Genomic DNA, 26,863 nt, shown 5'->3' on the forward strand with positions numbered 1-26,863 from the left:
ACTGTTGGTCTCACGTCTCACCTGCCGCACCGACACATTTATGAATGAAGATGGTACTGAAATTGCATATACAACCATTTCAATCAGTAATCTTGGCTTTGATTGCAGTTTGATTTGGCTCAGAATGAAATTTAAAACAGTAATAGCGGAATGAAACGCCTAGTGGTGGACAGATGGGTGATAAATGCATTTTCAATGGAATGTCAATAGTAACCGGTAAGGCAGTTGAGCGTAGTCTTTAGTAAATTTAATGCACTCAACTAAAAACCATTCCCTTCACTACTATATATACTTATGCCTATGGTGATCAGTTCTCAAGTGTCTACTTGTCTCTGAATTTTGCTCTATTTTCTACATCATATAACACGATGGCTACTGGTGGAAAGCTTGATGTTGAGATTGAGGTCAAATCTTCTGCTGATAAATTCTGGGGGGCTATCAGAGATTCCACCTCTCTCTTTCCCAAAGCCTTTTCTCACGATTACAAGAGCATTGAAGTTCTTGAGGGCGATGGCAAGGCCCCTGGCTCTGTTCGTCGCATAACATATGCTGAAGGTAAAATTTTCATGATTTTAATTAGCACATATCATATTAGAAGAAACATAATTGTCAATGTAGTTTGTTGTAATTAATTCTTGGTGGTTTGCATTTTAGGTTCTCCTATTGTTAAGGTATCGACCGAAAAGATCGAAGCTGTAGATGATGTGAAGAAGGAGGTTTCTTACCGTGTGATTAATGGGGATCTCTTGAAGTACTATAAGGTTTTCAAGGGCATCGTAGCTGTAAGTCCAAAGGGAGATGGGAGCTTGGTGAAATGGTCATGTGAGTATGAAAAGGCAAGCAATGAGATTCCTGATCCAAGCGTCATCAAGGAATTTGCTGTCAAGAACTTCAAAGAAGTGGATGAGTACATTGCCAAAACATAAGATGCAATCTGCCTACAGGAAGGTTGCGTTTTGCCCTCATAAATAATGTGGAGTCTCTCTCTTTCCACAATATGATACTAGTTTCAATCTTTCTATGTGGTTTCTTAGTCTGCAATATGAGTTTCTACTCATTTATCAGTTAAATTATGTAATGGTTTGGTCAAGTTTATGCTACTCCCTACATTAAATTTGCTCTGTGTACTCCATGAGGCATATCATAGTGTCAAGTTACATAATCAGTTGTCCTTGAGATCATCAAAGATGTCTGATTATGGGCAAAGAAAGTTTCTTACTTCCCCAAAAGCTGAGATTTGGTGAGATGCCATAAAAAGTCCATTAATACATTGGCCACTCAGCTATCACATAATTAAATCCTCGGCCCATTCCACCTCTTGCTAACTTGACTTCTGACGCAAAACTTGATGGTCTTCAATGCCAACAGAATCACTCCCTGGCCATTCAGTCTATCAATTATCAATTCGATGCTTATATATAGTTAGTTGCAGTGCAGTAAATAAAATAGTTATCCTGTTATAATAGAAATTAACATTATTTCCGACCGGAAGTCTCAATATGTGCAATAGTGATATTATGCTAAGATTCGCACCAACGAGAAGTAGGGTAGATTCTTTGATGAAGTCATATAGGGGATTGTTTGGAATCTGTGATATGATGCTGAATCAATAAACACAAATAACAATAGATTTTTAAAGTGGTTTGGATGCTGGATGCAAACCTTACGTCCACTGTTTTTTGTATTGCTCTCTTTGTTTGTTTTTCTTTTTTAAGTACAAATGCAGTTTGTCAAAGATCTCTAATTCGGGTAAAAAGTAAGCTTATATATTGTTATAATGACAAACTTGTAAATAAATTTAATCCTAAATGGAATGACAAGTGACGTGAATATGTGTTTCAGAGATTGTCCTCACAACAATTGATAATAGCAATTAGCAGATAAAAGAAAACAAAAAAATTGAACAGAAACGTAAAAACACAGAGAAACTCTATAAATGGAAGGACCTTGCAGAAAGAAAAATAATTACAAAGTCCTTCTCATTCATTTCTCTCACGGTCTCACCCATCACAGCCTTATAAACATGTACATACAAAAATCTGCAACAAGCCCAGTTTTCCCAATTTACAAATATCTACAGCGCACACCAGTTTCCTCTCTGTTTTTATCAAACAGAATACATATTTGTTTTGTCGGTATCTTCACAAAGCTTGATGAACTACCTCGAGGCTCCAGCCATTAAGAAACTGCAAAACAAATGGATAATGAATCTTAGATTTATAAGTGTATTTGAGGACCCAGAAGAACTTTTTCCATACACCGTCTGTTAGAATCATTATCTTCAGGGTATTTAGTATTTTCCATGTTTAATTTTTTCTCTCTTCGTTTTGGAACATAGTTATCTTTATCTTTCCATTGGATTGTTGTTTTTTGGAGCCGTTCTCACGAAAGAAACCCCAACTTTCTCTCTTTTGAGTTTCTTCAATATATCATTATATTGTTCTTTTTCTTTGATTTATCATAGTCATAGATAATATAAATCAGACTACTTACTTGGCATAGAGATCTTATACTTCTGATTCTTCTTCCAAGAGAGGAACTTTTTCGTCTGAAGAATCAAGTCTATCGATATTATGGCGTTTATGTAATTCATCACCTTCTCTAACATGTTCCCACATTATAGTATAATACCCCATTCCGGTTATAACTGCTCCTATCACACTGTACATGATTGTTATACCCTGTTTTGGTCGAGGAATTATGTTAAAAGCGAAGAAATCAAAGTTTAATTAAGGTACTTACCTTCCATAGCGAAGAGAATTTGTAAAGAAACCAACACCGAAAGCAGTTGCAAACACAATACCAAAGGGTTTGAACATGGGCACATACAAAGGGCCCTTCATCTGTGTACACGAGATGTGGACACTGCTACGGATTATACTCGTAAAGATTGCCTGTAAAACACAGTATTTGTACAGCAATATTCTTAATTTCTTGTTGAAAGTAAAAATCTACGATTGAAATTCAATTTAATATGCACTTACTGTTGCAATAATGAGAAGGAGATCAAGGTTTAGCTTTAATTTCCAGGCATCAAGGTCTCTTTCCACAATCAGGGAGAATATTGCGCATTGGATAGTTCCAGCTAAGCTATAAAAGGAGACTACTTTCATCACTTGGGGATACTGTCTGATGGTTCCAAGCTGAGAAAATCAAAAATTACAATTGTGTGAGTTTCAAAGAAAGAGAAGCGAATAATATTTAATAAATCATATTACCTGAATAATATTCCATATACAAATAGATAAAGAAGAAGCTAAAAGCAAGATGCCACCAATAAGCCAACGGTCTGGTGTTGAGTAGAAAACAAAGAGGGATGGTTTTCGTGTTTGAAGTTGTTGGGAAGAAGCTTTTCTAATGTATGGTCCTTTGTATATTTCCACCACTATTGCCCCCATGATGGATATCAAGCTGCCAATCACTTTTACTCGAATATTTGTGCTTCCCAAATCTAGTTTTGTTTTCCTGCCACAATAAACCGCTCTGTAATCCGGGCCATGCCCATTTATGATTTTATGTGTTGGGTCCAGTCTCTGTAAATTGGGCTAAAGCCAGAAAAATTGACACTCAGACCATGATACTAAAAGTCAATATTTGCTGGCTTCAATCTTTCTTCAGCTTAAACATTTCTTTAAGAAAAAGGTTAAAAGTAAAAATTCAATCAAACTAAAGTTTGTTGTCTTGAAGTCTAGTTAAGATTTGAGCCTGAGCGGAGCAAAGCGATTTAATGGTTTTGGCCCACCTAACATTAAATTGTTACAACTAGAAGTGGACCATCTCACCATGATGTCCAATACCAACAAATTTAACAGTCTTTTTTTTTTTTTTTTTTTTTTTTTTTTTTTTTTTTTTGTTTTAAAGAACTTAAAATTCATCAAAAGCATCTCAATAAAATTACAAGGAATCTTCCTGGAATATTTTTTTGAAAAGCTCTGTAACAAGGGGGTCGTAATAACTTTTCAGAATTAATCACAAATCTTCCAACACTTCACAGTAATAAATTAGGTAAACTAGTTATGTTCTATATTGTTTTTAATAATCAGGGTGTTCGAGTCAATTTACGTGCACCTCAATTAATCCTCTGGACTTATTAAACATCCTACAAACCCAATATTACAGGATAAGACACAAATATAATAGGTGATTCCAATGTGATTCGAATCCTGAAAAAGTGACCTCAAGGTGGTTTGAACTCCTGAAGTCAATAAAAAGAGTAAACATTTTTTACTGTAAAACCAATCCCGTGTGGTTTAGTTATTCTATTTTGTCAAATAACAATATAAGAAAATCGTGTGCCCTATGAGTACCCAAATAACATACTCATTTTCTTTATTATTATTGTTATTTTCCAATTATAAGTGTGATCCTTGCTTTATTAAAAATAAGGGTAGAATTCTTTTTAGTACGAGAGTCTTTGTCAGTGGTTATTCTTGATAAAGTAAAATATAAAAAAAAAGAATGAAGTTGAAGGGGAAAAAAAAAAAACCTCATAATGAATTGAAGCAGAAAGGAAATAGTAGGGATCATGAGGCCCATTTCACACACAACAATTGGCGAACTATACGATAGTCCCAGGAATGCAAGGTTCTGAGCAATTGCTATCCTACAAATTACATGAACATATATATATATCAACCACAACTTAATGAATTTTGTATCAAAAACTAAACTTGATAAAGAAGAAGATAAGGGAGAGAAACCCACCCTGTTAAACCCAAGAAGAAGATCCGCAACAGAAGAGGAAAGCTGAAGATTGATTGTTCTATTCTGTATGAGTTTCGTGAAGAAGAAGAAGGGGTTATTATCTTATCGATATTATATATATGGATATGAACAAAAAGAGGGAAAGTGATGAAGGAACTTAATTACCTCTCCCTATGAAATAAAAAAGAATAAGGAAGAAGACTGATAGAGCCGAGAGCATTTGTGTAGACCACAAAAACAAAAGGGTTCATCCCTGCAGTAATGGCAGATTTCGCCAAAATGGTCAACCCTATAGTGCACCCCTCCATAATCACCATCACTGTAAATGGGAATGCCTCCGCCATCTTCGCTCTCTCCAACATCTCTATATATCTATATATTCAACTGCTCTTGCTCACACTGGATGATCATAAATAGAGAAACAACTGCAGGCTGAGACTGCTGACAAAATGAAGACTGAATCTAGGTATCTCCAGTATTTATAGTTGGAATAGAATCTCCAAATAAGAAGGGTAAAGAAATCCAGAGTAAGAGAGGCCTACTTCTACTTCTACAGAAAGAAAGAGAGAAGTTAGCTCTTCACAGAGGTGTGAAGCTACTCTAGAGAGAAAAAGCTACTCGAGTGACTCAATAATCTATGCACAAAAGGAGGTGAGGGGACGTGGCTTCATGTTATTACAGAAATAGGTTTCGTCTGTAAAAACTAATCAAATTCTTTCGTCTAATCTGTCCTCAATCAGGATCGGCATTATTAATTTACATTATTTGGCCAAGTTTAATGACTAATTAATCGAAAACTATGGCCCAAAACTCCATTTGTTTGGTAGTTTCTCTTCGAGGAGCATGATTTTGTGGCTAGCATTAACCAAGGCCCTACTGAAAAAAAGATTATTTTACAAGACTCTTAACCACCCACTGACGTCAAACTATAATAGTGACTCTAAAACCTGAAGCTTAATTTGTTTTGCATTACTGATACCCAAGTGTTTGGCTTGTTATATACTAAACATCATTATTAACAGATGGAATCGTACTTGTCTATGGCTGGACCCCAGTTTGTCTAAAGCTTTTCGTTTTACCTGCATGCGAAGCTTCAGTTGATATTCAAACAAATTCCATAAAAGTATCTCCCAAATGCTGATGATAAGATCATCACTCTCATTCTCAATACTGTTATTGTGACCTCTGGATTGAGATGCGGCTACTTGGAGAGGGGGAATCAATTTTGATGAGGAAAATGCAAGAGTGGACCCTTCGTTATGTGAAAGATAGAAAAGAGAGTGCTGTGTGCCTTTTCTATTGATAGCTGAACCAGGAAATTATTTACTGAACTGGCTTAGTTGGTAGTAACTTAGTTTATTGTTTAATGACATTTTCGTGATGTTTTGTTTATACAAATTAATGTTGGGTAATCTTGACATTCATAGATCACGCTTGACATGGTACTTGTTATTTTATTTGCGTATTTCTGCCTGACTTAATAGAATTGTTGTCACACGGGGACTTACTAAACAAAGCTGAGGAATTAGCATTTCAGTTGACATGAGAATTTCCACAGGTTTTATAACAAAAGAAACCATCAAATGGATAGCATTTTCCTGATATAGATTTCCCCTTATCAATAAAACCGTCTTATCCAGAATTACAACTACCATTCAAACCGTCCTCATAAATATTTTTAGGGTTTGAATTACAAGAATTCTAGCATTGATAAGATATGTAAGTACCTTTTCAACGGGCCTGTCAAACGTGCATACACTCATTTGGTCAAATCAATGGGATAATATAACAATGTATAATCCTTCATATTTTTAAAATTGAACTGAAAGAGATTCTCTATACATTTTTTTACATTATTTTAATTTAACTACTATCACAATAAGCTTGCAATCTTTCACTTTCCCAGGCACAAAGTTCAGTTATATGATAACTTGGAATGAAACAATAAAGGGGTTGGTAAGACAGCAGTGCCCTTTTAATGTCATAGTACCTTCTTCGATGGAGAGCTCAGGATGGTTTTGACCGACTCCATGTCCAAAGCTGAACTTTTCTTCCAAGTGTTAGAATATTAGATCGTGCCTCTCATGTCAAGATTGCATAGAAACAAATTCTTCATGCTACTCACACAGGCTTCATAGACTTCTTCCCTTCAGGTTTAAAAGAAACAAAAATATTATTATCAGAAGTTGAGCTTGAAATTGTCGGTATGGAATTAATTCTAATATAAACTTATGATGAATTTGACATGAATCATTACACAAGCAAGAGAAAGAAAAAAAATTCAATGCATTGACAAAAAAAATAATATAAAGAATACAATGACGTATAATATACTGAATTCCTTCAACAGTGCAAAAGGATATAAGACGAGCACTGATTGCCTCCTCATGCACAGAGGCGTCGGATAATAAAAGGCATTTCTTTTTTAATACTGCCTGTTGGTCCAATAATTAAAAAAGAAAAAGGAAAAATTTGCATACTTATACTTTTCCCAGGGAAAACTAATGTAATGCACACTTCAGATCCACACCTACACCAGTTTCTGATTGTTCAAGGAAAAGCATAGTTTAAATGAAAATTTTAGGTATTCAAAATTTTCTCTGCTAGTAAACAGCATTCAGGATTATGCACAAGGACTCCAAATAATGTTCAATGCCAGATGATAGGAGAAGCTAGTATAATAATCCTGTTATATGTCTATGAAATGTAATTATGTCTATGTCATATAATATTTTATGAATAATAGTCATAGCATTGTGATAAGTTCCAAAATTATATCATTTTTTAATTTACTCCGAAATTCTTAGGAACTATATCTAACTAAATGAAAATTCAACTCAATCAAACTTATACTATTCCAATACTGGTTAAGTCAGGCTTTAGTCTTTAACTTTGCCTTCAGCCAAATACATTTGGATATGCCATAAATTCGGACATACACTTCAGACATATATTGGTATGTCATCTGGAAATGGTTAAGAAAGCTAAGGCCATACTAAATCACTAGACTTGAAAGTTGGAATCAGTTTTAGGATCTCTTGACCTGAGTTTGTCAAACTTTTTCAAACAATAGTCCTGCTAAGGGCACTGAATTTCTACCATCTGGATTAATCATCAAACACAATGGATTCATTCAATTTCTGTTGCACATCCAAATGCACCTCGAGTTTGCACTCATATCCAGATGTCCACTGTTTCCTGCATTACTTAGTAGGTCTGACCTTGAGCAAAAACTAAGTCTATATTGACCCAACCAAGAAATTTTAAGATAAGAAAAGAGTAGCTTTTAAGATAAACTTACCAATTTTGTTTGGTAGGAAAAGCCTTTGGTTTTGATTTATGAATGAATCATGTCTTTTCAGTATCAATTTGCAAGAGAGGAGTCTTTTGGGGGTCAAAGCTTCTTACTCCAGTATCCACATATTCTTCTTTGGCTTTTCCCCACATCACAGAATAAAAACCAATGACAATTACAGCTGCTCCAATAAAACTGCATTACATTAAAATAGAATGGTGAATTGGTATGCCTTTTTGCATTCTATATAAATGAAGAGAGAGAACAAGAGGATAGTATGACAAAAAATTCTAATCTAACAAGGCAAACATAATCAATCAAAAAACCTTTTGGATCATAATGATTCAAAGCCCAAAAAGATGCACTACCTTCCAAGATATAAAGTATCCCCTGAGAAGATGACACCCACGGCAGCTGCAATTACAATACCTAGGGGCTTGAACATAGAAACAAATACAGGCCCAGTCCGGTGGAGGCACCAGGTAGAGATGCCAACTTGGAATGTAGAACCAAAAATACCCTACATTTTTCCTCATCACAGATTTAAGTCATTAAGTTCATATTATTTTAAGCATGTAAAGGGAAAACACAACTGTTTTCTTTTTCTATTTTCAAATCTACCCACCGAGTATAGGACAGCAATCAATCTTATATGATTTTTTAAGCTCCAAGCACCAGGGTTTCTATCAACAAACATACAGAGTATTGCAGATTGAAAGGCCACAAAGAAGCAGTAAAAAAAGACAACAATCAGCTCAGCTGGGAATTTCTTCAAGATTGATGCCTGGAAAATATGAAATACAAGATGATTATGTGGGTTTACAACTAACTTTTGATTTTTTTTATAACTTTTATGGAGTTAACCTGTACAATGAGCCATGTTGAAGCAAACAAACAATCAACAATAAGGAGCAATCCTCCAATAACCCAGTTTGATTGTTGCAAGAAAAGCTGAAGGGATGAGTTTGAAGTTGAGGGAGTCAACAGGAGTGGGGGCCCCTTGTAGTAAGTCATTGTAAATGCCCCTGTAATCAGCACAACTGCTCCCATTGATTTAGCTAAGCTACTGGAGCTTCTCCAATCTATTTTTTCCATCCTGAAAGCACCAAGCTGAAAAAATTTAGATTCATTTATAGCTATATTCATTCCAAGCAGAATTATCTGTCGGCTCCTGTTCCAGAATTTTGCTATCATATGCAAAATCGTCTACATCATTCCAAGCACATTTGTGAAGACCCAGGGGGGGTTGTTGGGACAGTTATAACAATTTGTATCGACACTTGACTTTCATCAAGAGACATCCTACCTCAATCTTGAGGGAAGGTGCTATACCTTCATGATGTCACAAGCACAACAGCCGCCTCCAAAAGTTCAGGAAAGAAACATATTAATGAAAAGAAGTCAACTAAAATGCATCAGTTTCAAAAATGATTCTACAGAACTAGGGTCATCTCAAATGACATACTTCATTTTCACAGTAGAGTCTTAAACTGGATCCAACACCAATCCTAAAGCATATGCAGACGCATCAAAGTTAATAAAAATTTATTAGCTGTCAAGCAGATCAAACAAGACTTCTTGAAATGATTTTTTTTACCCAATTTCCATATATACTAACAAGAAAAAGGATATAAAATTTTGGAAAAATAGACCCTTAAACCCTCCCTTGCCACCAGTGTGGCTGCCTTTTTCTTCATACAGCAAGCAAATATTTTGAACAGTCTTAGTATAGGAGGACCACAGACAATTGAGCTCCATAGCCTTCAATGTTCAATGGATTATAAATGCTGCTGGAAGATTTTCACACTCACACTCTTTATCTCATTAACTCAGAAGGGGGCGAGTGCAACATGCGTATCATAGGAAGATCCAAAAAAAGGGATGAAGTTGAGACCTGGTGATTCAAATAGTAAGAGGATTTGGCTTTCAGGAAGAGTATGGATAAGTCATAGGGTCAGAGGTGAAGAACAAGAGGTAATATTTTTCTTAAACCGTTTGTGTGGGCTAGGAGACCAATTTAGCTCCAGCTTGCCTTTGATTACACAAAAACAATAGGATTTCAGAAAATAGAGGCCCAGTACTCACTGATTCCTTGTAATAGGTTAAAAAGCCAAGCGTAAGTCCACCAGTAAATGAGAATATTGATCATTCCAACAGCTCGCTTAAAATGCCTTCACAAGATTGCACTTGCTGATCTATTGAAATGCAAAATCTGTTCCACATCAATGGATTAATGTCTCAAAGAATGCATACTATAAGAGGGAGATACTAGTTTTTCAGGATATACTAATTACTACTAGCATCCTACTCTCATACACATATCAGCGTGCAAAATTAATGCTTAACTGAAATATAGCTTAATCTCAAGTCTCATCTATAACTTCCGACACCATATTTGGATCCTGCAAACTCAGCCATGTAAAGTTTTGACAAAATTAAATCCCAGGAGAAATTATTAAATTCAAGCAATCATGTTCTTAGTTCTTCCGCATTTGCAGTACTGAACCACGCACACAGGTTAAGGAAAAAGGGAAAAGGAAACCATAGTGACAATAACATGGTCATCTATAGATTCACTTCTATGTATTTGTAGTTAATTAGAATTAGCAGTAGGAACATAAAGTAACCCAAACAATTGATTTCATTTACATAATTCAAATTCCTATGGCTTTTGCTCTTCTTTTTTTGCCTAGGAATTATAAATGAAATCACATTAAAAAATAAAAAGAAACAAAGGTAATTGCGAATTTAATTTACTAGAGGGATGATCACAATTAAAAGTTACCAAACTTAACAATAATAACAAAAGGGGAGCATCACCTGAAAATAATGGCAAGTACGAAGGTAAAACCCGGGATAAGATTAAGCATAGCCGTCGCAAGGGTAGGTGAGCTGTAGTAAATCCCAGCATACCCAAAAAATTGAGCAAAAGTACTGTAAAAAAACCAAACAAACATCACTCAGACCTACAACTAAAAGTATCCATTCTATTGAACATAAATTCCATGAAACAAGATAAGCCCAGTATAAGGGAAATGAATAAAAGAAGAAAAAAGATTGATTTAGCTGACCCCAGAAAGCCGAGCAGGAAGAAGCCGCCAAGGAGGGATGAAGTAAGGGGAGGACGTACTTGTGATCTGCAAAGAGAACAAGTGTTAAAAGAGAGAGAGAGAGAGAGAGAGAGAGAGAGAGAGAGAGAGAGAGAGAGGTTTGAATGCGTATATGTTAGAAAAGGAGAGAAAGAAGAGTGAACCTGTGGAAGAGAAAGGAAGAAGGAAGGAGAATGAGAGAGGCAAGTGAGTTAGAGTAGAAAACGAAGACCAAGCTGGTCATTCCATCAGAAATGGCTGCTTTTCCCGCTATCATTAACCCAACTTGAGCAGACTCTGCCATCACCATTCCTACTACTACTCCTACATCAATCTTCCCCATCTTTGGCAACCACCAAACTCAGCTCACCCCGACGACTTGTTAGCTCACCCGTATCATTATGAATCGTCTTGTGATTCATTTGCTTTTGTCCTTTCTTGTCAAGTGTTGATTTTTTGAGTATTTTTTATATTTGGTTGTTTTGCAGTTTTCTAAAGAGTAAACGACCTTTTCTCACCCAAGGTTTGCCTCAATTACACTTTCCCACTCAAAATGTTTTGAAATACCATTTTTCTATCCAATGTTTATATTTTGTTAATACCCAAAATACACTTTACTTTCTCAGCCAGTATTTGATGAGTTGTCAGGAGCCAAGGTAAGAGAATTTTTATAGAGTAGAGGCTGATGGAACGAATGATGGTGACTGATTGAATATTCGCCATCAGAATCAGCTGACGACAAGAAACCTTAGCTTTGTGATGGCCGAAAATTGCGAGAAATCAGGTGTCAGAGTGAAATGAGTTTTGCAGAGAGGAGACTGGAGGTTTAAATGGTGGTGACGAAGAGAATTTTCGCCTTTAGAATCGGCTAGAATCGGCTTTGGATAGGAATAAAATATTAACTTTGGATTGGTATTTTAAAACTTTTTAGGTGGGAAAGTGTCATTAAGCAAACCTTGGGTGGGAAAAAAGCCGTTCACTATTTTCTAAATGAAATCCTTCCCATCCAATCTAATTTAAGATAATTATAGAGTTTATTTTTTTTTTTTTTTCTGATGATTGGAGTATTCGGACCAGATTACATGTATCTCAATAAATGTTATGGAGCTTTTAAACTATTGATCAGATAAGAACTCCAATAACTATCTCTATAAGCACTATAGAGTTAATTATCGACCCTCAAGTTTGATGAAATAAAAAAAAAAAAATCTTTGAGTTTTATTAAATTAAAAAGAATTCCTCTATCATTAATAAATGAGTGATGTTAATGTTATTAGCCATTTACCTTTTATTTTAGCTGTCTTTAATTATTATTTTCTTCTCAATTACAATTTTTTTTTTAAATTATTAAATAAGACTAAAAAATATTTTATACAACATTTATTTAGAATAAATCTTTTTCTATTAATTCATTTTTTTGTTTTTACATCATAAACCCTAAATTTATTTAAAATAATCAAGATGAATCAATTTGATCAATAACATATATGCATTAAAAGTTTAGGTTTATTTTATCATATTTCATTGTTTCCAACTTTGAATTGATTTGTGTATTTACACAATTTACGCAACTGTTTATCTGTTTGATTGATATGTTAAATGAATTATATATATATAACAAGGATTGTGAAAGTATAATATGAATAGTAAAAATATAAAAGTAAGGGTGAATTTATAAATGGACGGGGTTTATTTACATATTTAAATATGTTTAAAAATTTTAACGAGACAAAAATATAAATGGGGTTTATTAAGATAAATGATCGGGGGCTAATAACATCACTTTTAATAAATAGTTAGAATTAATGATATATTTACCTAATTATCTTTTTCATTTATTTGAACAACTAAAGTTTAATATAGGAGGATTTTTGTTATTTTAAAAAGTTCATAAATTTTTTGTTATTTAATCAAATCTAAGGGGCATTATTGTAATTAACCATAATATGTTATTCATATTTAATGTATGATTAAAAAAAAATTAAAATCAAACAAATTTATATATAATTGTGGTTGTTTATTCATATAAAAATCAATAATATGTAATTTAGTAATTTAATGGTGATAGGGGAAGTGATAATTTAAGTTAATTCTTTTTTAGTCCCTATGGTTTCAGTTTATTAGTTTAAGGACAATTGTTTCAAATACTATGTTAGTCCTTATCGTTTCAAAATACTACTGTATTAGTCCTTTCACTAAATAAAAGGTTATTTGACTATTAAATTTATATTAAAATGACAAAAATACCCTCTTTTAAAGTTATTAAACATTAATATAAAATGTGTTAGGGCCAAAAATCGTCCTAAGCCTAAATAGGAAAATGGGTCTGACAATGAGGAAAAGGCTGGGCCTAGTCCCGATGCGGCCCAATCCAAAACTCACCGGATTAAGCCCAAGTGATACGAGGTATAGTCGGCCCAAACCGTCCGGACACAAGCCTTCTAGTCCCAATTCACTTCCTGGATCTATGAACGAATTCAGAGCCCATGGTCATCTACAGATCACATTCCTATGTGAACATTGGTAAAGCAGTCCACTACCACGCCAACTCCCCCAAGGTCCGTGTCAGAGTCATACTTGGACTCCTTTTCACGTTAGGATAAGGGGATCAAAGGATATATCCCTGGAGGAAATGGATCGCTATGAGAACTCCCAATCCCACCAGGATTGGGAGACCAGACAGTCACTATTTAAACAGAGGTCATCCCTCTCACAAGGCAGATTACACTATACCTACAAACCCTGGAGTTCTAGCTTGAGAACTTCACATCACAGCCGTAGTCACAGTCCCCGACTAGACTTCTGGTAACTTCTCTATTCCCTAGCCTCACTAAATCAGCTTTTCAGTCTTGCTGGCTTGAGCATCGAAGTGACTACGGCAAACACCACCCTGGTGTTTTTCGTCGCTTCACGTGTGTTTCTTTACGTAGGCAGGTACAACAGATCATCAGTGACCTAAACCTTACAGGATCAGTCCCCCCTTCCGTATAGGTAGATTTTTAAGTCTACAGTTTGGCGCCCATCGTGGGGCCTCTAGTAATCATCCGGTTTAACAAACCCTGCTACGTAAAGGAACTCTCCATGGCTGACAATTCTGACAATGCCAACCCTGGCCTCGAGGCCAAACTGGGAGCTCTGACTGCCCTCATGCAGTAGAACTCAGATAAAGTGGCTGCACTGGAAGCTGAAAACACTGCCACCTGGATAGAAAACGCCTCCATCAAGGCCGAAAACTAGTCTCTGAAGAGAAGGTAAGTTAGTTTTATGACCTTGAGCTTCTGCCTTCTCAAGTACCACCCAATCGATTTTGCGCCTCGGTTCCACCTATGCAACCTCTCCAAACCCTAGAGCCTAGAGCCTAGATCCTTAGCCTCAGATAAAAGGTCGCGGCAACTGTGTTCGTCGGCGGCCTCTCCAAACCCTAGAGCCTAGAGCCTAGATCCTTAGCCTCAGATAAAAGGTCGTGTCAACTGTGTTCGTCGGCGGTCGACGATTCGGTCCTGACCCATGGAGAAAAAGTTTTGCCAGCAGAACCCCGCTCGGCCGAACCATCACAAGATCAAGGTGTTCAAGTGACAGAAAACCCCCTCCAACAAGAACCACCCATCCTAGCCATCCCACCTCACCTCTAGTCAACCATCGTTACACAAAACCCATTCAGCTCGGCTTACCCTCGCGGGTCGAACGGCCACCCACATCAAACCATCCCGCTCGAGTCCATCCATCCTGACGGACCGAGCGAGTACCAAACAACCCCCCTGACTATCCATGTAGGGCGAAACACTCAGTCAGTTACAATGGGAGTCATCCAACCGAAGGGAGTGAATGTTGATCCAAGCTACTAGGGGATACACAAAGGAATGATCCACCAGGCAACACCACGTGAAATGACCCAACAAAATTTGCCGAATGCAATGGCCGACCGAGTCAAATGGGATGACCTAGTGATACCACCCTCTCCCACAGAATAGATTCTGGCCAAGAGGCTGGCCGATGTAGAGGCAGTGATGAGACGCATACCAGGGATACCGATCCCCACCAAGAAGAGCAGGCCCCATTGCTACGCCGATTCGCCTTTTGTAGATGCGACGCCCTAGCTGACATACCCCACGAATTTACCATCCTTGCCATGAAGCCCTACGGCGGCACAACCAACCCGGATGATCACATAGCCTCGTACAAGCAGCGAATGTTCATTATTTTGATACCCCAAGCGCTGAAGGAAGCCTGCATGTGTAAAAGTTTTAGTTCAAGCTTATCTGGTCCAGCACTGCAGTGGTACACTAATCTCCCAAACGGTTCCATCGACTCATTCGCTTAGCTCACCGACACCTTCGTGGAGCAGTTCGCCAACAGCAAAAAACTCAAGAAACTATCGGCCGACCTATACAGAGTGTACCAGCGAAAGGGGGAGCCACTGAGAGAGTATGTCAGTAGATTCAACAAAGAGAAAATTTCAATCCCTTCTTGTAACCCCGAGACAGCCGTAGATGCCTTCAGGAAGGGTCTCCTCCCAGATGAAAAATTGTACAAATAGCTGAAAAAGCTTGGCTGCACCACGATGGAGGACGCCTTGGCCAGAGCAGTGATTCAGATAAGGTGGGAAGAAGATGAGATGAATCGGGCAGTACACGCTAGGTATGACCCAAGGCGGAATGATAGAAGGCCAGAATTTAAGTCAATTGAACCCCGTCACCAGCCCCCTCTGCGTAACCAGAACAGAGTAAAAAAACCATATGACCGCCAGCCACGATATGACCACTAGCCACAATATGACCGCCAGCCACCTAGAGCCGACAACAGACAGGTTGGACCGAGCAGATAAAAAATACCAGAATACAATCTTAACGTCGAACCAGCCCAAGTGGTGGCGATCATGAAATGAAGGGGATCTAGTGTTAAGTGGCCAGGCAAGCTCAATGCCGAAGCAAAGAGAGACAGAACCAAGTGGTGCGAGTTCCACGACGACCATGGACATGACACCCCGGACTGTATTGCCCTGCGTTTGGAGGTCGCAGCATTATTGAAAAAGGGACACCTCCGAGATCTGTTGACGGATAAAAGGAAACAAACCATCAGCCAGAAAAGCACTAAAGGAACATCTCCACCCCCGCGAGAGCCCACACCGAAAGGATTCTGCTCACTCATCTTCGGAGGGTCAGAAATCAGCGGGGTCAGCTACTCCTCAGTCAAACGCTACTCCAGAGCCAACAGTTACCATGAGATCCAGTCCATCCATCCGGCTTCTCGGTCACATTCCCATCAGGTAATTCAGTTTGAAGATGATGAGTTGGTCACCCTGGCCTGTAGCACCTACTCTCTACTACTATTCTTATAGTTCACACTATGTAAATTATAGATATACATAGCGTATGAAAAATAGTGGGCTCAAATTTTTTCTTTACTCAATAAAATATAATTCTTTACAAATACAATATATTATGTATTAAAAACTTTCTACTTAATACAAAATATCATAATTGGTGGACAGTAGTGCCAATACTCTCTGCTCCTCGACGTTCATCCGACCGCTGCTCCTATTTCTTGCAAAACAGGGAAGAACAATGGGGTGAGCACAACAATGCTCAGTAAGTAAATCCTTTACTACCTGTCCCCGCAACTCACTCTTTGGTTCTTTCCTTACTCTATCGTTCTTCTATTTCTAATTCTCACTGTTTTTCTCTTTCTTTCTAATACTTTTATTCTCCTTTAACTCTGTTATGCTCTTTTTATTCTTTCTTTCTCTTTGTTCTTATTCTCTTTTCTCTTTCTCTTATTCTTACTCACCATGAAGGAAAATCATGGTTCTCTCTCTTATTCTCGTCACACTCTCACTAACCATGAAAGAACTCATGGTGCATGCATGTATGAGATGTACATGCAATTAATGCAAAAGAACTGCATGTTTCTTTCTTTTACTCTCTATTCTTACTAACTCAAACTCTCTCTCTTTCTATCTCATTCTTTCTGAAGCTTTCTCATTCTTTCTCATTCTCTCAGTCTCATTCTCATAATTCATAATTCATTTCTACTAACTCGCTCTTTGAATGTCACGGCCCCATCTTACCAGAGGCACGGCCGGGACTTCTCTCCCTCTACGTGACTTCTACTGATTCTCTTTCTGTCTCTCTTTCTCATAACTCTTGTCTGTTAACTTTCTGTTGTAGGTCACGGCCTCATCTTACCGAAGGCACGGCTGGGTACTCATCCCACTCTTCGTAACCCTACTCATTGTCTCTCTTTATTCTTTCTCATGTTTGCTCATTCTTTCTCACTTGCATGTCACGGCCTCATCTTACCGGAGGCACGGCTAGGTGGAGATCACAAAGCACCAACCCACTCTTCGTGACTTCTACTCATTCTCTGCCGATCGGACTCGGTTATGCATGGATTCAGAACCCTTGGCCATGTGAGTGTATTCTCTCTCTCTCTGAATGTCACGGCCCCATCTAACCGGAGGCATGGCTGGAACCTCGTGATCCACTCTTCATGACGGTCACGGCCCCATCTAACCGGAGGCACGGCTGGGGATCACAAAGCACCCACTCTCGTGACTTTACTCATCACTCACGGGTTTCCCATCGCACAACCAACTCTATTATCTTCTGTAGCACTTTTCTCTCTTTTATTCGCTAGTGCTCAATCTCTCTTTCTCTTTACTATTAGAGTGTTCTCATTCTCTTTACTCTTAGAGTTTCTATTCTCAACATTCTCTACTCTTTCTCACTCAGACTATTACTCATAGTATAGCTTATACTCAAAATTCTCTACTCTTGCTCAAGCTAATACTCATCTCTTCCTCAAGCTAGTACTTATAGTATAGCTTAACTCTTAGAGTAGTCTATTCACAAAGTTCTCTACTCTTTCTTAAGCTACTTCTCAATGCACAATTAATGCACATGGATGGCTCATGCTCAATAATGCACTTAGGAAATGCCAATATGCAATGTTGCATCAAAGACAGTCGTTCTGTGCAGGTCACACTCAAACAGGCATAACTTGAGTTATACACATCGGATTGCTACGAGTTTTGTCTCGTTTTAAAGCTTAGAGACAGGGCTATAACTTTTATGTTTTGGTCTAAACCTAGTTCAATCCGTAAGATGCCCAAAAATCACTCAGAAAGTCACGGCTGTGACAGGACAGTTTGGTAACATGTTTTCACTTAGGCATTTCATCAAACAACTCATGTGCATACAAAAGCTCCTCTATAACTACAACTCTATTTCTCTTTTTAATCATCCAAAATGGGAAGAAACTCCCTTCTATGGACATAATTCCTATCATAGAAGAACACTCCTAAAAAATTTACTCAATCTCCTCCAACTTCATCTCAAACTCATCACACATCAACACTTCTCATAAAGGAAGCATATCTAACAAACACAACATGAATATTCATCTCAACTCCATTTATCAACAAATAGACATACATCTCTACTCAATTTCTCAACAAGCATCATATATACATGCATAAAGAAAATCTATACTCAAGAATTTCTTAAACTTTAGCTTGAGTTGGATTTACTTACCTTATACTTGAGTAGTCTCCACTAAAACTCTCTACTCTTGTTGGACCTTAGCTTTCCCTTATTTCCTAAGCATAACCTCAGTAAGAACTCAACCCTTACATAAATAAAACTCATATCTAGAGTAGAGATTCTTACCTTTTCTTGCTTAGGATCAATTCTTTGTCAAATCCCAACTCAAAACTCTCAAAAATCCCTTGGAAAATTGAGTGAGGAATTGAGAGAAAATGGGAGATGAAGAGGCGGTGGAAAATGGTTGAAATGAAGGGGTTTAGAGAACTAAACTCTTATTAGCTCATATAATATACACTCTTTCCCATTTTGCCCTTACTCTTTCTTGAAAATTCCACATTTATCCTTTGATTCATTACACTCACACCCCCACACTAACCTATTCTCCATGAAATTTCCTTGCATTTTACTCCCCACTTTTCTTGCTAATTAGGGGTAGAATGGTCATTTTGCCCTTAGGAAAGAATTCTCTAGAAACTCAAACAAAAACTCAACCGGCCCTTCGCCGCGGCGAAGGATTCTCTGTCGCCCCAGCGAAGAATTACAGAACCGACACCGCCATACACAAAAAGCCAACGTTGCCGCGACGAAGACTATTCTTCGCCCCAGCGAAGACTGCAACTCCAAAATCCACTAAGTCTTGATCAATTCCAGGGTAAACACTCAACCAAACCTAAAACATAAACTCAACCAATTATTCTAGGGTTGATTTTGTCACTTTTCAATTATGTAGGGACTAAACTGATATTTTACAAATTATTCTATAAAAGAAAAGTGCAGATCGCGTTTTCCAGGGAGGCTGTTCACCCAGTTTTTCGGCGAGCTCCGGCAACCCTTTGTCTCCCTCCGACGACGATTCATCTCCCCTTGCACCGATCCGTCATCAGCCACCGCAAGCCACCACCGTGAAACGCCACACAACACCGCGACGCTTCGCCTTCCACCACCGTGTCGTTTCATCTTCCCGGCTAGTTTTGACCATTTTCCGGTGACGATTCGGCTCCCCAAGGGTTGATCTTCATTCCCCATGACCGGATCTACACTTCCCTTGCTTCAGTCGCCGCGAAAACCGCCGGAATCCATGATTTTGCCGTCGCGCCTCTTCATCTTCCAGCCCAGATCCTGCTCATTTCAGGCGACTTCTCACCTCTCTAGGACCTGATCTGAACCCCCCATCACCAGAGCTTTCCATCGGTACCTTCGGATCCCATTTCCGCCACCGTTTTCTGGAGACCCGTCGGAAAATTAACGTTTTCCGGCGAAGTGCGGCTGTTCGTATTCCGGGCTGTCCATTGGTCATTTTTGACCCTTCTTCATATCATATCGCTGTCGGTTACCTCCTTTTCGCCATGATCAGCTCCGTTTCCACTGTTTCAGCCTTCGTCATCACCACCATGAGAGCTGAGTTCTCGGTTGTCTGTTACGGTGTAGGCGAGATCGAGATTGACTCCACTGATCTCCTCATCAGCTCTCGACTAGTTGGATGAGCCCGAATGTTGGATATTTGGTTAAGTTTCTTGTATTCAGATTATATTTGTTTTCGTTTCAGTTTGTTTGCGACACTTTAATATTATTCTGATGCTCGATGTGTTGAATTGATAATGTCCATTGAGAACGTTTATTGATATATAACTTTTCACATAATTGAATGTCGGTTTGAGATTATTGAATGTTGATTATGACTTTAAATTGCTTCGGTACTGATTGCAATCAAGTTATAGTAGCGTTTAATGTCATTTCTACTAGGAATGCATTTATTGTGTAATTAGTTGATTGGATGATACAGGTTGATAGGTTGTACTTGTTAACATTGTACCAACTAGTGGTGTTTAAGGGTTTAACATTTTTTGGTTAGTCAATGATAGTCTTTAACCAGTCGATCTGCAACTAAGACGACGGGGAGACAGGATAGATTATGCCTAGATTGCTGGGAGATATTTCTATTGATTTGCCTAGCCTTGTAGGATTAAGAAATTGAAGAGCGAGGAGAGGAATTGTGAGAGTTGGTCTTAAGTCAAACCGAACCCGTAGCGACAACGCTTTTAATATTATGTTTTAGTTAGCAATTTATTTAATGCTTTTAATTTCCTGCGAGTAATTAGTTTCCTTAGTTTTAATCAATTATTTTGCCAATTTCTCTTTCGTTAACTCAAATATATATTAGGTCGTTAGTCTTGCTCTCTGTGGATTCGACCCTGCTTACCGCTAACTACAGTACTTAGGTTTAATTTTGTGACCGTGACGACTGGTCTAACAACTCCAGACTCCAGAAGGCAAAGACATCAGCAACAGTTGGAATGCAATCCATCTCAAGTGCTACTACTTCTAGGTGAACTCATTCGTTCAAGTGTTCGTTTCTTTTTGTTTTTATTTTTAAAAGGGATGAGTGGGCCTATCCACCTCCTTATAGACAGTCGGTTTAGGGCCCGAATTTAATGAAGTATTATTCAGAATTTCACATCGTCGGATCGACCTTGCTCGATCAAATTATATTTACACATTCGGATCGACCCTGCTTGATCCACAGACTTACACCTTTGGATCGACCTTGCTTGATCCATGGATTTACGCCTTCGGATCGACCCTGCTCGATCCACTGATTTACACCTTCAGATTGACCCTGCTCCATCCACGGATTTACACCTTCGGATCGACCCTGCTCGATCCACAGATTTATGCCTTCGGATCGACCCTGCTCGATCCATGGATTTACGCCTTCGGATTGACCCCACTCGATCCATAGATTACACCTTCGGATCGACCCTGCTCGATCCACGAAATAACACCTTCGGATTGACCTTGCTCAATCCACGGAATTACACCCTCGGATCGACCATACTCGATCCACAGAATTACACCTTCGGATCGGCTTGCTCGATCCACAGATTTACACCTTCGACCGACCCTGCCCGGTTCATGGAGCTACCGATCCAGACAGTCAGACCGAGTGAAGGGTTTCTTACACCTCAAAACCGATAAGTCATCGACCCAGCCTAGCAAAGTCTACACGACTTAGCCACTGGGCCGCCCCAAAGTCATAGCACAAGCATAAGAGTTCAATTCCTAGTGCATCTACGAACAAAGATTGCAATCAACAACTCATTCACTCATCAGGAAAACATCAAAAACATAATAGCAGGTTTTAACATATAAACAGCCTCAGGCGGCTCATTTCAAAAATACAATAAAAGGCATACACGCCAAGAAAGGGAATCGCAAGCCCTAAAATACATGAGCAAAACAGAAATAAAGCTAAGTGTCGTCGATGCAAGCCGTCTCTCCCATCTCTGACTCGGTCACTCCATCGCCAGCACCAGTACCTGTCCCTGCAGCCTGGTCGCTGACATCCCTAGTAACCGATGGTCCCAGCTAACTAGCAAAGTCGAGTATCTACTCATCAATTTGCTCCTCCGCATGCCCAGCCCCCTCCTCCAGCATCTCCTGAATGAGCTGGATGTCCTCATCCGGATTCCAGTGAGAATTGTTCACGACCTTATACTCGAGCATAAGCTCCCCTTGGGCCCTAATAATGGCATTATCAGCAATGGTGAGGCATTGCTCCTTGGGGACTTAATCTTTGCAGTCTTCTCGGCTAACTCTCTCTTCAGCTTCTCCAACTCACCCTCGGCCGCCTTCAGATGCTGCTGGCTCTCTTGCTTGGCCTTCTGGGCTGCCGCCTCCCTCTGGCGCAAACTGGTGTTCACCTTGGACACATCCTGTATCTTCTTCTCCTACACCACTATGGATTTCCTCAGATGCAGACTGCTCGTGAATGCCTGTACAACAAAACATTGTCATCAGTACAATCGTGATGAACAAAATAAAATAAAACTCCTGCCCTACCTGGAAAGCGCAGGATACCCCCTAGTCAGCGGCCGCGATCGCCCCTATCTAGTTCAAACGGGTCTCGTCAACCGGGAATAAGAAGGAGTCAGCCAATTTGCTCATAAAAACTGTGTCAGAGTAGGTCGATGCAGAAGCCGAAATACGGAAGGTGATTGTCTCAGTCTTTTCATCCAAGATCGCTGTCTGGGATGACCCTACTTCGGTGGTGGGATGACGGCTCGGCGGTGTCACCACTACATCCTTCGCTCTCATATCCTCTTTGGCTGAGGTTTCCCTCTTCCTCTTCTCCCGATGCCAAGCGATGGACTCACTCGCACTGGGGACGGTCAGCTTCTTCATCAGTGTCTCTGCAAGTGCAAACTCTCCAATGATTAGTGGGTTCAGCCGGGACTCACCATAAATGGTATGATTACAGTACCGAGTCAGAAGTACATCCCAAGTCTGCTTCAACGAAGGGAAAGGAATACCTCGCTGAATCGCCTCTACTCCAGCCCAAAAATGGCTAGTCCTGAAGTTGGCCTCTGCCAATACTACTCGCCAATCCTTTTACACCTTCGAAATGGCTAGCACCTTTTGGGTCTGCATGTCCAAACCGTCTCTGCTCTACTCGGCCAGATTGTACTCAAGCTCTGCAAGCAAAAAACACAATAAGATTTAGTAATCAAAGTACAAAGAAAGACAAAGGTTCTCACCAGTAGCTCGCCAACTGCTCGGAATATCGCCCTGGCCTTTCTCCCCAAAGATAGTCTGACCTTGCACAAAGAAGTACCGATCTTTCTAGTTCTTGTCACTGGACCGGAGGTCGGTCACCAGGTGAGACCGATCATGCCTGAGGTTAATCAGATATCGACCCTTCTCTTTGTCGTTCTCCTTTAGAAAATACGAGTACAACAGCTCATGCAGCCCAAACATCACCTGGTTCCGCACACATAGATCCTCCAGTGCCATAAGCAACCTCCAACCGTTCGACATGATCTGCGATAGGGCAATCATGAAGTGGTTCAGCACCTCCTAGACGAGGCGAGGAATAGGCAACCTTAGCCCATCGTGAAACCACTTCTCATAAACACTAACCCAGCCTTTTGCCTCCCAATCAACCAGCTCGTACGACTGTGGTGCCCAGATCTCCACCTTACCCAGAATGTGATACATAGTCCAGATTTGCCACACGTCGCTATCCTTGAGCACGGGCGGATAATCCCTAGCCAAGATCCCATTACCTTATTGGCTTGGCTCCTCCTTAGAGCTACTACTGGACGAGGGTGAACTACCAACACCTTTGGAGTCTTCCCCACTTTCCCCATACCTGCCCAAATGACTCGGACCAGTAGCACTAGTCCCTGGGGCAACTATACTAACACCGGTCGGTACACCCATCGGAATGGAGCCCTCGGGCATCATCACTATGGTCGGGGCACATTCATACTCATTCCCAACATCCGCCCCAACCCCGCTTGGATTACTCGATTCCGAATCTGACATCTTAGCCCGTCCAACCTACCCGACCAATCGATTGTTCTTGATAACTTAACCTCCCAAAATCCTAAGTGTCGGACCACCACTCACCCTGTACATCCAACCAAACAACAAGACAAGAACCCCAGTTATTGCTCACCCTTCAGCACCGACTGACCTATCCCTACTAACCACCTGTCAACTTAAGGGAACCTAGAACACTAATCGTCCCTCGCCACTAACCGACCTATTCCCGTTGACAAACTCAAAACTTTCGAGACCCTAGGACACTAATCAGCCCTCACTACAAACCGACCGAGTTGAAGACTCAACACTACTTTCGCTCGTCCCAAGAGACTGACCAACGCTCCAGCTCACCGTTCCCGTGAGTCCACTTGCCCTAAGTCACCAACCCACCAATTCAAACACTAAAACTGCCTACTCGATCTGGATGACCGACCCCTAGTTCAAGTCCATTTCGCACGACCCCCTTCCACTTGGTCGGATGGACCGGATGACCTACCTATCCACTTAACCTGAGTCCAACCTCACTTGATTTGGTCAGGCAGACTGACCGAGCCGAATCAAGGCAATACTTAAATCGTTTTGTTTTCTCGGTTTCGTCCAAAACATTCGAAAATACCCAGAAACAGACCAAATCGCCGGAAACCCACCAGAAAATCCCAAAATTCACGCCTATTCTAAAAATCTGTAATCTAAACAACTCAAAGCCCACTCGAAATCCCCCGAAACTTCAAAAAATCTCAGCCTCTCTCCCAAAACCTCCGTAAAAACAAGCAAACAAGCAAAACAAACAAAAATTCAGCCTAAGGAAATAGTGTTTACCATAAACGATCCCGGAAACTGCAAAAGGAAAACCACCGCTTCTCAAGAAACTGGAACAAAAAAGAAGAAAAGAAAAGGAAAGGAAAAAAGTTTGCAGAAAATGGAGGAAAAACGCGAATGGGAGACGAACAGTCTGCCCCCTCGTTTTTATAAGAAAAATCTAACGGAAGTAGACACGTGGCAGCCCGCGATTGGCCAAAGTTCAGAGCAACACCACCGTACACGTGACAGGGATCCATGACACCTAGGAAAACCACAGCACTGTACGGAAGCTATGCTCAACCGCACTCTCTTCCTAACTGATTCAGCATGCGACTACCGAAACAAACCCAACACTCCTGTGTCACGTGCCGAGGAGACTCCCGACTGGTCAGCTAGCTTGGAACACTCTGGCTCGCGTTCCCCCTTGAGATGATCAAGGCAAGAAGCCTCACCCATTCGGTCTTCCATGGCGGACGAGTGGCAACCAAAGGTCAACCTTCGCACATAGTACTCGACCCTATGGCGTTTTATTAAGACAACCCCGTGGTATCACCCAAGCGTCTATCATACGGTTGAACAAACTAGCCGATTGAATCTCCTTCACTCGTTCACCCAAATACACAAACCGAACGCACCTTCATTCCTCTTTTTATTTACTCGACCTGGCATAGCGATCAAAACGCCCGCAAAGGCATGCCTATCCTTCCACTCGGCCGGACGCACCAAACGGATACATGCAACCCCGAAAGTTTCGTTATTAATTTCCTCCACTCGTTCACCCAAGTACACCGACTGAACGCACCTTCATTCCTCTTTATTTACTCAACCCGGCATAACGATCCAAACGCCCGTGGAGGCATGCTCATCCTTCCCCTCGGCCAGACGCACCAAACGGATATGTGCACCCAAAAGTTTCGTTATCATCTCATTCCACCGGTCCCTCACACCGATAGGTTGCACCCTTTTAAATCGGTTGCATACCCCGGCTCGGCAATGGATACCGAATGACCCTTGACCATAAATCGCCGGCATCGAACTAGTCAATTGCGCCAACAATCGGCTATCCGGGAAGGGCGACCGAACACGCCTCACTCATTTCCTACTCTCTGACTTAAGAAAACCTTAACTCAGAGAGTGGGGGGTAAACTGTTAGGGTCAAAATTTGTCCTAAGCCTAAATAGGGAAATGGGTCTGACAATGAGGAAAAGGTCAGGCCCAATCTCGATGTGGCCCAATCTCGATGTGGCCCAATCTAAAACTCACCGGATTAGGCCCAAGTGATACGAGGTACAATCGGCCCAAATCGTCCAGACACAAGCCTCCTAGTCCCAATTCACTTCCTGGATCTATGAACAAATTCAGAGCCCATGGTCATCTACAGATCACATTCCTATGCGAACATTGGTAAGGCAGTCCACTACCACCCCAACTCCCCCAAGGTCCGTGTCAGAGTCATACTTAGACTCCCTTTCACGCTAAGATAAGGGGATCAAAGGATATATCCCTAGAAGAAACAGATTGCTATGAGAACTCCCAATCCCACTAAGATTGGGAGACCAGACAGTCACTATTTAAACAGAGGTCAGCCCTCTCACAAGGCAGATTACACTACACCTACAGACCCCAGAGTTCTAGCTTGAGAACTTCACATCACAGCCGTAGTCACAGTCCCCGACTAGACTTCTAGTAATTTCTCTATTCCGTAGCCCTTACTAAATCAGCCTTTCAACCTTATTGACTTGAGCATCGGAGTGCCTACGGCAAACACCACCTTGGTGTTTTTTGTCGTTTCACGTGTGTTGCTTTACGTGTACAGGTACATCAGATCGCTAGTGGCCTCAACCTCACGGGATCAGTCCCCCATTCCGTACAGGTAGATTTTTACGTCTACAAAATGCATTTATAAAAAATGTGTAATATATATATATATGTGTGTGTGTGTGTGTGTGTGTGTGTGTGTGTGATGAATTTGTAGTCTATAATGTGTTTATTAAATTTAATGTTGTGTGTGTAAGTAATTTTTCATTTTTTTCTAAAAAGGGTGTTTGTGTCATATCATTGTAAATTTAACGATTAATTAACCTTTTTATTAAGTTAAAGGACTA

General features: G+C 40.1%; 3 protein-coding genes across 5 annotated transcripts; 1 reads left to right on the plus strand and 2 right to left on the minus strand.

Annotated features, from left to right (window-relative positions):
* Positions 1-280: 280 nt before the first annotated feature.
* LOC116121333 (MLP-like protein 423) lies at positions 281-1,270 on the plus strand. Its single transcript, XM_031407290.1, has 2 exons — positions 281-555; positions 655-1,270. The coding sequence occupies exons 1-2, from the start codon at positions 369-371 to the stop codon at positions 924-926; spliced, it is 459 nt and encodes a 152-aa protein (XP_031263150.1). The 5' UTR covers positions 281-368; the 3' UTR covers positions 927-1,270.
* A 585-nt stretch (positions 1,271-1,855) lies between these two features.
* Positions 1,856-5,335, minus strand: LOC116121330 (WAT1-related protein At1g70260-like). Of its 3 annotated transcripts, none has more exons than XR_004126714.1 (8): positions 4,870-5,335; positions 4,705-4,767; positions 4,487-4,603; positions 3,219-3,465; positions 2,985-3,143; positions 2,804-2,894; positions 2,494-2,681; positions 1,856-2,186 (listed from the first exon to the last, which is right to left on the minus strand). XR_004126714.1 is itself a non-coding variant. In XM_031407287.1 (8 exons), exons 1-7 carry the CDS (start codon positions 5,064-5,066, stop codon positions 2,508-2,510), a joined length of 1,089 nt encoding a protein of 362 aa, XP_031263147.1. In that variant the 5' UTR covers positions 5,067-5,335; the 3' UTR covers positions 1,857-2,186; positions 2,494-2,507. The 3 variants fall into 3 exon arrangements, 2 of the variants coding, with proteins under 2 accessions (XP_031263148.1, XP_031263147.1); XM_031407287.1 differs by having other exon boundaries at positions 1,857-2,186; positions 2,494-2,661; positions 2,743-2,894; XM_031407288.1 differs by lacking the exon at positions 2,494-2,681 and having other exon boundaries at positions 2,743-2,894.
* A 1,145-nt stretch (positions 5,336-6,480) lies between these two features.
* Positions 6,481-11,512, minus strand: LOC116121332 (WAT1-related protein At3g28050-like). The gene is made up of 8 exons (XM_031407289.1): positions 11,253-11,512; positions 11,071-11,136; positions 10,820-10,933; positions 8,864-9,095; positions 8,625-8,783; positions 8,368-8,519; positions 8,006-8,194; positions 6,481-6,851 (listed from the first exon to the last, which is right to left on the minus strand). The coding sequence occupies exons 1-7, from the start codon at positions 11,429-11,431 to the stop codon at positions 8,053-8,055; spliced, it is 1,044 nt and encodes a 347-aa protein (XP_031263149.1). The 5' UTR covers positions 11,432-11,512; the 3' UTR covers positions 6,481-6,851; positions 8,006-8,052.
* Between the last annotated feature and the right edge of the window lie 15,351 nt (positions 11,513-26,863).

The sequence above is a fragment of the Pistacia vera genome, unplaced genomic scaffold (genome assembly GCF_008641045.1).
Source record: "Pistacia vera cultivar Batoury unplaced genomic scaffold, PisVer_v2 Contig973, whole genome shotgun sequence".
NCBI classification, from domain to species: Eukaryota; Viridiplantae; Streptophyta; class Magnoliopsida; order Sapindales; family Anacardiaceae; genus Pistacia; species Pistacia vera.